We start from the raw sequence: 14669 nt of genomic DNA on the forward strand, positions 1-14669 counted from the left end.
GGTGCCGCTCTGCTGTGGCGGCAGGGCCCGCAGAGGGCGCGGTGTCCCCGCTCAGGGCGGCCGCGGTGTCCTGGCTGAGGGCGGCCGCGGTGTCCCCGCTGAGGGCGGCCGCGGTGTCCCGCACGGTGTCCCCGCTGAGTGGGGCCGCGGTGTCCCCGCTGAGGGCGGCCGCGGTGTCCCCGCTGAGGGCGCGGTGTCCCGCGTGGTGTCCCCCCTGAGTGGGGCCGCGGTGTCCCGCGTGGTGTCCCCGCTGAGGCCGCGGTGTCCCCGCTGAGGGCGGCCGCCCTGGCGGACCCCAGGCGCTGCTCGGCCCGGCCCTGGCCGTGCTGCGCGGGGCTGGCCCCGCTGCCCTGCGGCAGCTTCACAAATTCCTCTCCTTACTACAGCCCCGCTGTCCCTTTTGTTTTCCCACCAGGTTGAAAAAAGCCCAGGAAAAGTCAGGAGTAACTAATCTCTTCTGTGTATAAGGTGTAAAATAAATGGTGTTTCACGCAGGTATACAGGTTTACCGTTATTTACAATTTAATTTCTGCATCATCAAAGTCTCTGCAGATGACAGATGGTTACAGATTTTGGACAGGGAAACTCTATACTGTGGCTATTTATGAAGCTTTTAAAAACGATTTAATTTTCCCTCCTGTGCTCCCTTTTCTGTTTCTGGATAAGTGTGTGGATGAAGGTTGTAGAAGATTTTTGTTTTGACTTCTCACATACCAGTATCTCAGAAATTAGGAGTGAGCCTCCCGAATAGTGTGTCCCTTGAGTCAGGTAACTCCCTCTCTGCTTGACCAAAAACAGACTTAAAGCACTTCCTTCCCAAAGCAAATTGAACAAAACAAAATGTGATGTGAATTCACCAAAGGAGTATAAAAATGTAATGATATTTGTTTTAATCTATGTTTGCTGCATCATTTAATGGCAACCCTTCTCGCCTTCCCACTGATGGAACAATACCTGAAAATCAGTAATAAAATTGTCTTGAATGAGTCAAGTAAATATTTTTAAAATAAATGGAAACAAAATAATCAGTGTAAGAATAACAACTACTGCATAACATCCTTCTCACTTGGATACTTGTTACTAACCCTTCTCATAGAAAAAATACTGAATATTCTGGGTTTTTAGACACTCTGTAGCTATTTTAAGAGGGTAAGTTTGCTGGAATCAAAATTTATCAGGTATTTAATTACTTTCTCTAAGTCTCAGAATCTTGAAGATCTCTGTCTACCTTATTCACAAATATCTAAAAAGCTGACATAAGTTAATATTAAACTAGGTTAGGGATGTGTAGCTAAAGTCTAATAGCATAAAATTTTCCACTAGTCCTAAGGTTGGTTCTTTTATGGTTGACTTGCTTTTTAAGGTCAGGTAGCTTTGGCAATCAAATCCATGGTGGCAGGGTCAGGACCATGAGTTAAGAGAACCATTGTTAACAAAATAAATGTTACTATTGTCATTATGTTTAAAAGTCTGGGTATGACATATGGAGGCTTGATTTCCAGTGATGTGTATAATGAAGTGAGGAAGAGATTTTTACTGTACCTGCCCTGCTTTGAGATCTTCTTAATGTCTGTTTGGTTTTAAACTCTTTCTCAGGATATGGAAGTGAAATGAGTTAATGTCAGTAAATGCACTGATGTGTCAGAATTGTGGATTTTATTCATACTTAAAGACTTGCATTGAGGTAGCTTTGTTTCATATTATGTCTTTTTTTTTCTCTTGGCAGGGTTTTAAAAAGTTATGTGCATGCATAATCATATGCAGGACTTTATTGCTTATTTTTGGCAGTGCACAAGAGCAAAAATTTAATTTGCTCTTTTCCAAAAGTGCATTGTGTTTATGTAATGGATTTGCATCAGTTGCAGTCTGTAACACAGCTAAGTGTTTTAATTGGCAGAACACCCACATCAAGACTTGTTTGTTTTTCTGATAAGGAAAATGCCAGCTAAGTTAGACCATATGTTCTGCTCAAATAAGAAGTGACATATTCACATATAATGGTCATTCTTTAAAAATGAAATTAAAATTAAAAATTAGTACACAATTATTGTGGAAGAGGGGCAAGTTTGTGCATAAGTTTGAATTTCTGTTAATTTTCCTAAACAGCAAGTATTTTGCTAAGGAAGGCTGGTCAGCTCACATTTTAGGTGCTTGTGGCTTATGATTTCTGTGTTGATGACCTGAGTGATGTTAAAATTGAAGTGTACATTGTCTGCTGTTTTTTCTCAGAAGGATTTACATGGTCTTTGTTGTCTAATGAATAATTGCCTACTTTCAGAAGGCTTGAAATTCACATACTATATTATAGTTTCACAATTCTTCAAAAATGTGTGGAATATGGTAGTAAAATGGGAAGAAAAATGGAAGTTAGAGAGCTCTGTTTAATGGAATACATCCTCTTCAGCTGCCAGTCATGAAGGAGTTTGACAGGCTTCTAGTGCTTCACAGCTGCAGAATCTATTTCTGCTTCTTCAGGGGAAATTGGAAAACTTCCACACTCTTTGCCAGCCTGAGAATCCCACATTAGGCATCTGCTGTGCTTTTGCTGCAGAAAGGGGACCCTGACATTGCCCAGCTGTCAAAGATGGCATTTGAACTCCTGCTGGTAATATTGGGGCAGCTATTACTTATGCTCTGATCCTGATATACTAGAGAAAAAAAAATTATTTTAATGGACTTCAGGTTTTTTTGTTCCTAGGTAACTTGTAGGAAATTTTCAAAGCTGTGTTCTGGCTTAGACCTAGCTTTGAGCCGGACAGTGCTGGTTTTGCTTTGGGATTTTTCTTTTCTGCCCACAGGGATGATGAAGTCTTCATTGTATTTGACTTGTATCAACTTCTAAATCTAGAACAGAGCGGTACTGATTATTAAGGATATAACTTATACAGTATATGCTAATATAGGACAAAGCTAAATTTTTATTAAAATTTATGCTCACCAGTGTACATTGACTATTCTCATCAGTGAAAACCATCATATTATTAAAAATCAGGAATCATGTGTATACATGTCAGGAATCATGTGTATACATGATGACAAGTAATAGTAGTTTGATGTGAGAAATCAGAAACTGGATAAGAACCAGCTGTTGATGTGGTTTCTGAGAAACAGAGATTGGTGTGACTTGCTTTAGCTATATGGCAATTTCTTTTTGGCAATGACATGACCAAGAAGACTATACAGTTTCAGCAACACACAAGGAAACAGCTGATGGACATTAACTGTCTGTGTTCCATTGGATGTCATATTTGGTAAAAGAGAAATTAGGTTTTTTTAAAAAAATCTAGTGGTTTGTCTAGGTTTTTTTAGAATCAAAACCTCTGATAATTTTAGAAAGGAAAAAGCCTCATGGCCAGTATTGCCAAGAAGCCAGGAATTTAGAGAATTAATTTAGCATCTGTACCAACTGCACATAATTTTTTAAACCTTGAAAAAACAGAGAGGCCCCAGAAGGATTCCATTAAGAAGGAAGAGGAGAATAATCCAACAGAAAGCTTAGTTCCATAAAATGAATGATTTGATAATATTTTAGAGATTCACATAAATTACAGTGGGCCCCTAAGTAGTAAGTGCTGGGGAGTTGATTTGTTTATTCATGAAAGATTTGAGTACAGTGTAACAGCTGACTGAAAAAAATTTGGCTTAAGTGTAAGAATTCCTTTTTTGGAGAATAGGTCTAAGATGTAAATCTTACCCTTAAATACATGGGTTTTGATAGATAATTGGCAGTATAGATTAACTTAATTTAAAGCTGGGAATAGTCATTGTGGTGTGGTTGGTTTTCCTGTTTCACATATGTGATATATGTAACTAATTCTGACAGTCATTAAGAATATTTGTGTGGTTTTGGAAAACCCTTTCTCTTAATTGTTTTGGGGAGTTTTATCTTCTGACCTGCAGCGCCATTATTTTTAGGATTATTCTAGAAAAAAATTTATTTTTAATACTAGTTGCAATTTACTATCAGCCTTGTTACATTGATATCATTGTGTTGCAGTGGTGACAGCAGCCTTTTGGATTTTTTCTGAGTTGTTTTTGAAACACATGGATGTCCATGAGCTTCTGAAGAATTTTTTTATTATGTCATTGCCTGTGTATTTAGAATAATTATGCTGTGATCTGGTGCCGAGTCTTAAATGGAAGTAACAGCTTGTCTTTAACGTTCTTGAGTAAATCACCAATTTTTATTGGCACTTACATATTTCACTGTTTATTTTATTAAGTGAAATCTGCTTCTCTTATGTCCCGTGCAGAATGTGAAAGATGATGGGCAGCATGTGTGGAGATTGAAACACTTCAACAAGCCTGCCTACTGTAATCTTTGCTTGAACATGCTGATCGGAGTAGGCAAGCAAGGTCTCTGCTGTTCTTGTGAGTATGAGCATTTCAGTGTCCATTTGCTTACATGTCTGTTCCTTGAAATGTTGCTCTTGCTGCATAACAAAGAACTAATAGCTTCCCCTTATAAAACCATTGTCACCACAGTAGTGTCTCCCCCTCCTCTTCTCTGCTTGAGTGCCTATGGTTCTTAATTTTTCAAGAGATTTGGCTTTAAAATGTGTTGTTTGAGGGAGTTTCTTGCTTTCAAAGGGTTATCACTGTTCAATCCCTTTGGAGGGATTGCTCTTTTTTTCTTTGCTGCTATTGCTTTTTTATTTCTTTATTAGAGAGTATCAGACTTAACTTTATAATTTTGTTACTCCTCTTTTGTTTTTACTAATTTTGGTACACTAGGTATCAACTTGACAAAGATCTAAGTGTCCCACGTTTTTTGATTCAAATTTTGCACAGAATTGTTTTGTTAATTCTGAAGGTGAAAATCCCACTTTCCCAGAAATCAAGTTTTCTGTAACAGTTCTAAGGTTTGTATAGTTACTTGTTTTGTAATCATAAATCTTAATCAATGTATTTACTGATTATATATTTTAAGAAAAGGAGCACAGAAAAGCTACTGCATCTAATTTGACTTTCATTAGGCTATTAGATGCCATTACTACATTTCAGTTCCTTGACCTGTATCTATGCATTTCCTAATCATCTGTGTTTCACCACCTCTTAACATGTCTCTTGAGAAACCAAGGGTTGCTGAAAGATACCTTATCTCCATTTGAAAGTTCTCAGAAATGGAAGATCCATATCTTTCTTTTGTGTTGTGTTCTAATGATTGATCTTTTTCTTAAGACCTATTTTCTGATTTGAATATGTCTTGTGGATGATTGCAGTGATTGGTTCATGTTATGCCCTGCTTCATTAGATTCATGGTAACTTTAGTACACAGCTGTATTCTTCTCATGATGGTACCAAGTCACCTTTTATTTTCATGTTTGGTAAAATAATCTGTTTCTTACTGCAACTGACTTTCACCATTTTTGGGATGAAAGAGAGCCCCTCACAGCTGAGGAGAACCTTTCTGCCTGTACAGTTCTATTGATTTAATTTGAGATTAGTCTGAATGAATGAGGGGTTTGAATTGACCATTTCTCTCCTCTGGGGGCCACAGACTTCTCTGAAATATAATTTGGGTGTAAATTCTTGTATGCATTTTCACATCATATGATTTCATTCACCATACTATGAAATGGGAAAGATATATTTATTAAAATTCAAACAAATAGAAATTGCACAATTTGAGAGTATTAAATGCTGATGACAGTAACTGGAAAATAAATAAATATATATATATATATATATATATATATATATATATATATATAGAGTACTGATCTGGCTGTTAGATCTTGAAATGTTACATTGTTTAATATTCTTCTTTGTCAGACTGATATTTGAAGAACTAAGACCTGTATATGTTGGAAAGAGAGTTGTATTGAGAAAATAACGTAGATCACCTTCAGTAGTTACCAGAAATGGGTAGACCAGTTATGTTAACTGTCCCAAAAGGACCAGCCTTGCAAAACCTGTAATTTGTTTCTGCTGCAGTGTCTTTCGAGAAAGTATTTATTATTGTGCTAGGCATTTATTTTCAGAGAAAAGTGGTCTCAGAGTGTCTGAAGAACATGCTCTTATCAATTACTTCATGCAGCAAGAGGCATGAGTCTACTTGCAAAACTGTTCCACTTTTTCCTTATTTAGCTAAGCTTTTTCTCCAGTATATTTTCAAAGCATTGCTATAGATTTCATTATTTGCATTTTAGATTGTGTGGGAGGAAAAAAAAAAGGGAGGGATCCACAGGGGTCCTCACCATCCCTCCATGGTCCAATCAACAATGTTACTCCCTGCAGTTTGTCTGATTAATGGCTGCGCCTCCCACTGGGTTTGTGTAATAGGTGCAAGCAAGGTGTTTAGAAGTACTTTGTGCTTAATTGCTCTCGAGGTCAAAAGCCTGAGACATATACCATGCAGGGAGAAATTCATTCTCAGTTTTTAATAGTTGACTCTATTGAATGCAGGCATAAGATGTAGCATTATTTCCTCATCTTGGCACAGTTGTATCATTGAAGTCAGGAGAGCTTTGCATTGTATCCTGCATTGTAGGTTTTCCAAATGCAGCTAGCATGATCTTTACAGACCTGGTCAGCAATAGCAGTTACTTAAAACTGGGGTTGGAGGGCTTAGGGGAAAAAAAAAGCTTCTCAGGAGTTGGTATTTTGTAAAACAGGAGTCAAAGTTATGGTGATTGCATGGAATGCATGAAAACAATTGCTATTAAAAAGTGGACTAATCAGCCATTTCTGATTTATAGATCAATGGTAGGAACAATGTAAATTCATTGGGTTTTATTTTTGTGCTTGCCAGCTGCTCTCATGTCTATAGTTGGTAAAATATATGTTTTTTCCTACTAGCAAATGACACAAACCACTTGGCAGTCACCAGTTTGTCTTTAATATTTTTGTCATTTGGGAATTGTTGTGAAAAAATTTAGTAAGGTCTGATTTAATTAAGCATTTCCTGTTATGCAATGCTAGTGCATTCTTGGATTTCTCACTTGCATAATATTTCCTGTTCTAATTGGCCTTTTGTATTCCATGGAAAAAGCAGTCTAGTTTGAGTTTTCAATGACTGATTGGATTGATTACTAAGAGATGACATGCTGGTAATGTTATTTGTTTTGTAGAAATGTAGTGAGAAACACCATTGCCTCAACATCTAATATCGTCTTTCTTTTTTTCAGTTTGCAAGTATACAGTCCATGAACGCTGTGTCTCCAGAGCTCCTGCATCTTGCATCAAAACATATGTGAAGTCTAAAAAGAATACTGATGTAAGTTTGGGATAGCATTAGCTTTACCATGTACCTGTTAATTTAGTAACTCTATGTATATCCACATTTTTCTTTTGCAGGTAATGCACCATTTTTGGGTAGAAGGAAACTGTCCAACAAAATGTGATAAGTGTCACAAAACTATAAAGTGTTACCAAGGCTTGACTGGACTTCACTGTGTTTGGTGTCAGATTACAGTGAGTATACTACAGTAAAACCTTTCACACAGGTTCGAGAGATAAAAATCATTGAATGTCTTTCTATAGCCTCATAATCCGGAATGTATCATTCAGTCTAGTCATCAGCAGTGACTAGTGTGTGTTTAAGGAATGGTATATGCAGAGTATTCTTAGGACTTCTTAATTGTGGCAAGTAAATATGCTTATTTCATATCATGAAATGCTTACCTCAATATATCAAGAAGCAAATTTGCTTTATGACAATATCCATATGAAAATAATGTGTGCCACTAAAGAGCAGAATTCCCGATCTACACTACAAAAAGACTAAGAAAGTTTCCAGTAGCAGGAAAAATCAAGGTCACTGTGACACTAGGTCTAATTGGTGATGTACTGACAGGCAAAGGAATTTGAGGACATCTGGTAGGATACAATGATTCCAAGTCTCTGGGAAAAATAGCAGAGACAAGTTGATAATATATTAATCTGTGCACCAAGTCAAATATATACAACTTTTGTGAGCTCCTTATTCAGCAGGAACCAGTAACTGGAACTAATGACATTCAGGGAACACTGCCCTTATAAGTGAGATCTTCATGCTAGAAGGAGCAATGCCAGTATTTCTGTTTCTAGCCAGGGGCAGGATTTAAATCTAAATGGGGAGAGATTTCAGCCTTCTTTGCGTGTATTTGTTGGTTTTGCTGATATCATTATTATTATTGTTACGGAACAGCAGTTGTTTGTTCAGTGCTTTAAATAATTATATGAGACTGAGGCATTAAGTGAATGTTTGTTTTAAATGTACAAGTTTGGATGTTTTATGACATATTTTCTTAACACAAGAATACAAAATATGAAACATCATCAAAGAAAATAGATCCAGGATGCTTTCAGTGATAAGCTGTTATGATTACTTAAAAAACAATATTTTAGAAGAAAGCAAATATGTAGTCCAGATTGCTGTCGAAATTTGGATAATTTATGTAAAGAGTAAAACACCCAATCCAAAATGTTTTACATGTAGATAATTAAACTTAGGCAATGGCTATATGTGTTTAGCAAGAAAAATAAGAGTGTTCTGCTGTAGATGTACAAATGTTCATACCTGTATAATATGTGTTTATCATTCAAGAAATATATAGCGTGTAACATATGTTGATTTCTAAAGTCAAAAGAAGTTGCAAATTCCATCTTTCCTCAGTAGAAATTATTTTCCCATCAGTTCATGTGGATCTGGACCAGATTTATAAAAGTCTTTCACTTCTCGAAGTTGTGCGTCAAGATTCAGAGGATTTTCCTAAGATCTGTTATTCACTGAAGAAGTACTGAGGAATTATTTATGATTTAAATCACTCTAAAAAAAAAGCTAAATTCTTTTGAAAATGTCTTGGGTGCTTGTGTACTTATTTAAATGCCTAAATAACTGTCAAGGTTATGATTAAAAATGGGTGTGTGTTTTTTGACAGCTGAAAGTGAAAATATTGGCACTAAGGTTTACAATTTTTCAGTTTATTTTCATCAGTAATTTAAAGGCCTTTTTTTAAAGCATTTTTTTTATTTTCAAATAAAGTTAATAATATTTTATTTATTTTTATAGATTCAGATCTGAATTAGACACAAGTAAAGAATGAATATTTTTAAATACTGCAAATTATATTTCAAACTCCTATTCACTTTATATATTCTATTGCAATATCTTCATTTTCTAATAGTAATACCTTTATTACAGAAAAAGTGTTTTGAATTTCTAACAGATGTATGATTTTTGAATGGATATTCTGAGGTTATAAAATTATGATCACATCCTTCATGTGTTTTTCAACTCCTTGTACTGCACATTTCACAGTTTATAATCAAAGGGGATGCTCTTTATTATGGAGCTAATTCTGAGCCTCTTTCATGCTTTTTAAATTTATCTATCCTTACAACTTAATAAGGTCACTTCTGATGTTAAGTAACTGACTCAAGTCCCAAAATTTAGAGGTGTTTTTCACTAAGGAGCCTTGTTATACTGACTTCTCCGCCAAATCCATGATCCCTCTTCCATATAATTTGTAGTTCTCCACCATGGTAATGTAAATTTTTTTCCCTTCATCTTCTCTCCAGAAAATACACTTTTTCCTGCTTTGCAGGTTTTTGACTGAGGTAATATTCCACAAGAGATAGATTTAGGATAAGGGAGTTTTGGGGAAACATATTTAAAACCTGTTAAAATATAGTTTTTTGAGAGGCATGCATATTATTTTATTTCTTTGTATCAAAGTGTTATTTTCATTAAAGCTATGTTTCTTCTGCCTTTTGTTATTTACTGTGTGCCAATTCTGTTGTCAGAGATCAGCAGAGACTAATAAGAAGATTAAGCTATTTTTTCCTAGATAAGTTTGCATGCCACTGAGTAGCAAAGCTGCTAATTACCACTGAATGTGTGAAGATACTTTTATTTGATGTAACATGGCCTGGTGTGCATTAATTATGGTACAAGTAGCCTTACCACTGAGGCAGAGAATTAGCATGACAAATGATTTAGATTACAGGGCTACCAAAATACCCTCACAATAAGTCTTTAATACTCAGAGTAAATCAAAACTCTTTAGACTTTTATTTTCTGTTGCTAAGTAACTGTCTAAAAAGGTAACTTTGCAGTATAAATGAATATGGACAAGGCTAATATTAAGTGCCATTCAGTTCAGAATTCAGAAATGTCATGTCAAAATTAACTGTAGCAGATAATTTTATGAAGACCATATTACCAATAAAGTTTATATAAATATATAAGCTATTGGTACAATAATATTATTGTAATTTTGATAGGGTTCATATGAATTCAAACATTTAAGGGAAAATGAGTCACTGAAAAAATGTGATTTACAGATGCAGGCATTGAACTACAGGTTTTGTAACAGCTTTTCAACCTGTTGAGCTAATACTGTATGCTACCTGTTATACTAGATAAATCACTTGTTGATAAGATTTTTTTTTACTTTTCAACTCCTGATATTTATTAGCCTGATTATTTTTCTTTACTGTAAATATCCACCTTTTCAAAAACGTCCATCTCTAGGAGAAATAGATGCTATCTGAACACCTTACTGCATTTTATTGAATCTATACAGAGATAAAAATACAGAATAATTTCGGTTGGAAAAGACTTTTATGACCATCAAGTCCAGAAAAAGTAAACTTTCACAAAATTTTACAATATTAATTTTATTTTATTCTATCTCTAATGATGTGGTGAAGTATACTAATTAAATGTGAATGCTTTGCATGAACCAAGCACAAACCTGTGTCTTTGTACTGTGTGGTTGAATGTTTAGAGTAATTTGAATTGAGTTAAATTCTAAATTATGAACAGGAACTCTTGATCGCTAATGCAAAATATTTAATCATTTATCATTACTTGTTACCGTTTTATGTTTCTGTTATATGCGCATTTGTCCATTCAATCTCTGTAGCAAAATGGAAGTCAGCCAATGCTCTTCCTGTCAGCAGACCTGAGGATATTCTTTTGATGTTTTCAGAGTAGAACTATTGTCATTGCTTTCAAGAAAACTGGATGAATTCTAAGCATAAATTAGAAAAAGGAGAGTAGTTCCAGTTCCTCAGCAGCCAATGGAAGTCTGAAAACTGATTCAACCAAGACCAAAATTTACCCAATGAAGCTTAATGTGTTCTTCTCTTATATTTAAATCTGAATCACCAGTAACAGTATGCTGCAGTTAATGTATTGGTGTGCCATGTTCTTATTTTGTGTGCTGATCCACACTCCAAACTGAAAAATACTTTAATCCATCATTCTTCACTTCAATACAAGTATGTTACTTTTGTCCATCCTAGGGAGCTTTCCGCTGCAGTATGTTTTGTTTTCCTTCCAGAGCTTCAGTAATAATTAGGTTAATGAAACTCACCCCATTCTAGGATGTCCATTTTCTTATGCTGTAATACAAAAATGTCTAAGCTGAATCTTCATTTTCTGTCTTCATATAGTTGCATAACAAGTGTGCTTCACATCTGAAACCTGAATGTGACTGTGGACCTTTGAAGGACCATATTTTGCCACCCACATCGATCTGCCCAGTAGTGTTGGTGAGTTGTTTGTATGTTAATTTCAGATATAATCCTCTCTCAAGTGCAACATTAAAATGCTGCTGGGACTGGCTGCCAGATATTTGTCGAGTTCACAGGACTGTGTGAACCTTAAACACAAAGTGAAATCCTGGCTGATGGGTTTATAGGCATAAGTGTTTTTACCCTCTGCATATTGCTTTTTCCTTCATGTGAGAATGAACCTTCTGTAGGGCATATTATAACTGAAGCTGACTCAGGTTTTATCACTTATTCAGATTGTACTTACCAGAAACTGTATAGGCAGAACACTTCTACATTTTACATCTTTTATAGATCCAACTTCCCAGAATAATGAAGTTATTCTTATGGGCAGTTTTTGCTTGGGATGCATATTGTATATCTGCAATGCTGAGGTCTCTGATCTAAGCCGGAGGTTACCTAGAATGATGACACTGGTCTTGCAGTAAGCTATGCATCAACATTATAGTATATTTTATTCTGCAGTCGTGGACAGTAAATTTCTCTGTCCACAAAAACAATAACTCAATTCAATGAAAATAAAAATGCATGCTATGTGTAGGTTGTATAGAAAAGAGCTGACCATTTTATCGTTAAAAAAGAGCTTGAGAATTAACTTATGTTTTCACATATTAAATTGGATATTTTATGCTGATGAAAGTCCTAGCATCATCATATTCATAGGAGAACAGATGAGTGGTCCTCTTTAAATATATTTCATAATAAGTGTAAAAAATGCTTGAACTCAAGAAAGTGTAATATTTTGAAGGGAGGCAAAAAAGAAAATATACATCCTAATCTTAAACCAGTTGCTGATCATTAGGAATAATACTTGTGTCTATTGTAAATTACTTGTTTTCTAATGAATCCTTTTGGCTGTTTTGTTTATAAATCTGTTAAGGTAAAGATATTAGACTTTGGCCCTCTACCAAAGTAAAGTGGAATTATTCCATTGCTCTCAATGAAACAATCCAATAGAAACCTGTCTTTAATATTTATGAAATATTTTAAATATTTTTTAAATCACAAAAGTGGCTTTTTAGTTTGTCTCTATGGTATTTTTGTATTATCTGGACAAGTTCTGATTTGTAGTTATAAAAGATTATTTTAAGTTTGTTGGATGATTATATTCTGTATGACCTTATTTAATTTTCAGGATTTGAGGTCATACTTTAAAAGTTTGCATCTGGAAATCATGATTCTGTTATTGGACTGTTGTTTTCAAATTAATGTTATTTATCATTTGCCCTTGGTATTAGCAGAATGAATCTTCAGCATGAAATTTTATCTTCAGTTATATTGGCATAACTACATTTTCTTTTCAGGAGAGGAAGAGGAATAGAGGAATTAAGATTTTTATTCCACAATTGGAGTTCAGTTAAGTTGTTTAGGGGATATGTAGAACCACTCTAGAGTCAAATCACCCTTGAATAGGTTAGTTTTATCTCCAAATTTTCAAGGCATAAGCAGAAGTAAATACGTTTTCCTGCTTTGGAATCATGTTACTAGCAATGCACCACAAGACATGTATTTCAACACAATTTATATTGTTTGGAATGGAAAATATATTTTACTGTGATTTAATGGGGACTTTATAATTTTGTAGTATATTTTTTCATCTAGTAGTTTCTTCCAAAAATGAATTGAAGTCCTGAGTTTAGTTATGTTACAAATACTACATCACTGACCTAGCTAATAGTAATTTCTTCTCAAAGTGATTGGTTATAGTGTACATATGATTTGGCTTAGTAATTTTTTAATTAGTGTCTCCCATTTCCTGTTATGGGGATTCCTTTTGAGAAACATAATACTTCAGTGCATGCAAGACCAGCATTCTCAATATGGACAGCAAAACCAGTGAATATATTCTTGTGAAAACTGTCTAACCATGCAAGTGTGTCTGTTAATAAAAATTGTGTGTTCAGATATACAAATCTGACAGTGGAAGGGTCCTCCACCCATGTCTCATATTTAACTTCAGTGATCAGCTGAGCATTAATATTCTTGCAATGCTGTGTATATGTGGAAGGTAGAGAAGAGCATTTTGAGGTGTCAGAGAAAAATATATTTTCTTCTCCCATAGAATATAAGGAAAATAGCAAGATGAAAAATCTTGTATCTTTGATCTCCTAACAATGTTGGCCTTCCTTTCCACCTGTAACTTTGGACGATTTCTTTCATAAAACTGCAGAATTAATCTCAGAACAAGATGCCTTCTCCTAAGTTTTTCTTCAAGGGTGCAGGCTAAATCCCTTCTCATCTTTTCTCTTTTGCAGAACTAGGGACATTGGTATTTTTTCCTTTTTCATCCAGCATTACTCCTGTCTCATTTCTTCAGTTCTTGTGGTCCAGCCTCAACAATTTCTACACAATTAAATGACTTTTTCACACATTGCATTTCACAGCACTGTATATTATACCAGTGCTACCAAAATTATCTCAGCTGAGTGACTCTTAGTGGCTGGAGAGAGAACCAAAATGCCTTGTCATGTCAAAGTTAGATGACTGGTCTAAGTTAAATAAAGGTCCTCCCATATTAAAAACTGCACAAAGCAGAGCGTTTCAAATGTTATTCTTAAATATGATTATCTATGATATTGTCAGCTGAAAAAAAAAGATGGGGAAACTCATGTAGTTGATACTGTGTACGTCATGAAAACATCACATCTGTCTAGATTCAATGTCTTGTAAAGATTTTTCATATCTCACTGCACCAATTTGAGATGTTTTAGTAAAATGTAGTCTGTCAACTTTCGTTCTTTTTACTTTTCTGTTTACTGTATATAAGACTTGTTGTATGGTGAAGTTTTTTTATTCAAGTAAAATGAGTTTTGTTATAAACGGTGTGCAGATCTCAAGTGATAGTCTTTTAATAGATGTCAGATACACTTTAATGTTACTCTCTTTTATTTCAGTAACATTTTAATTAATTCATACTGATTGAATAAATGTACATTGAGACTTGTTTCCTAATGAGGGCACATTTAGAGGAAAGGTTTTGCATCATTCTGATATCCTGTGGGTAATTATATTCTAATTATATGGTGGGGGGGAAAAAGTCTATAACTCAGTACTGATATTGTTCATTGGACCCAATTAATTACATGCACATAATGAAAGTTCATGATAAGGTTGACTGGCAGTGAGTTTAAAAATCTTTAACTCAATTGAATCCTAGCCTACCA

The 14669-nt window shown here is 35.0% G+C and overlaps 1 protein-coding gene across 2 annotated transcripts in view; it reads left to right on the top strand.

Moving 5' to 3' along the window:
• Window positions 1–14669, top strand: part of DGKB (diacylglycerol kinase beta) — a gene marked incomplete at both ends in the record, with an annotated part of 297216 nt that overhangs the window by 62476 nt on the left and 220071 nt on the right. For both annotated transcript variants that reach the window (XM_084201490.1, XM_084201489.1), the window contains 4 exons: window positions 4254–4371; window positions 7131–7219; window positions 7300–7416; window positions 11386–11484. In XM_084201490.1, the coding sequence (XP_084057616.1) occupies window positions 4254–4371; window positions 7131–7219; window positions 7300–7416; window positions 11386–11484 (423 nt within the window). The remainder of the gene's footprint in view (window positions 1–4253; window positions 4372–7130; window positions 7220–7299; window positions 7417–11385; window positions 11485–14669) is intronic.

Source organism: Fringilla coelebs (assembly GCF_963513975.1).
Source record: "Fringilla coelebs genome assembly, chromosome: 1".
Classification (NCBI taxonomy): domain Eukaryota; kingdom Metazoa; phylum Chordata; class Aves; order Passeriformes; family Fringillidae; genus Fringilla; species Fringilla coelebs.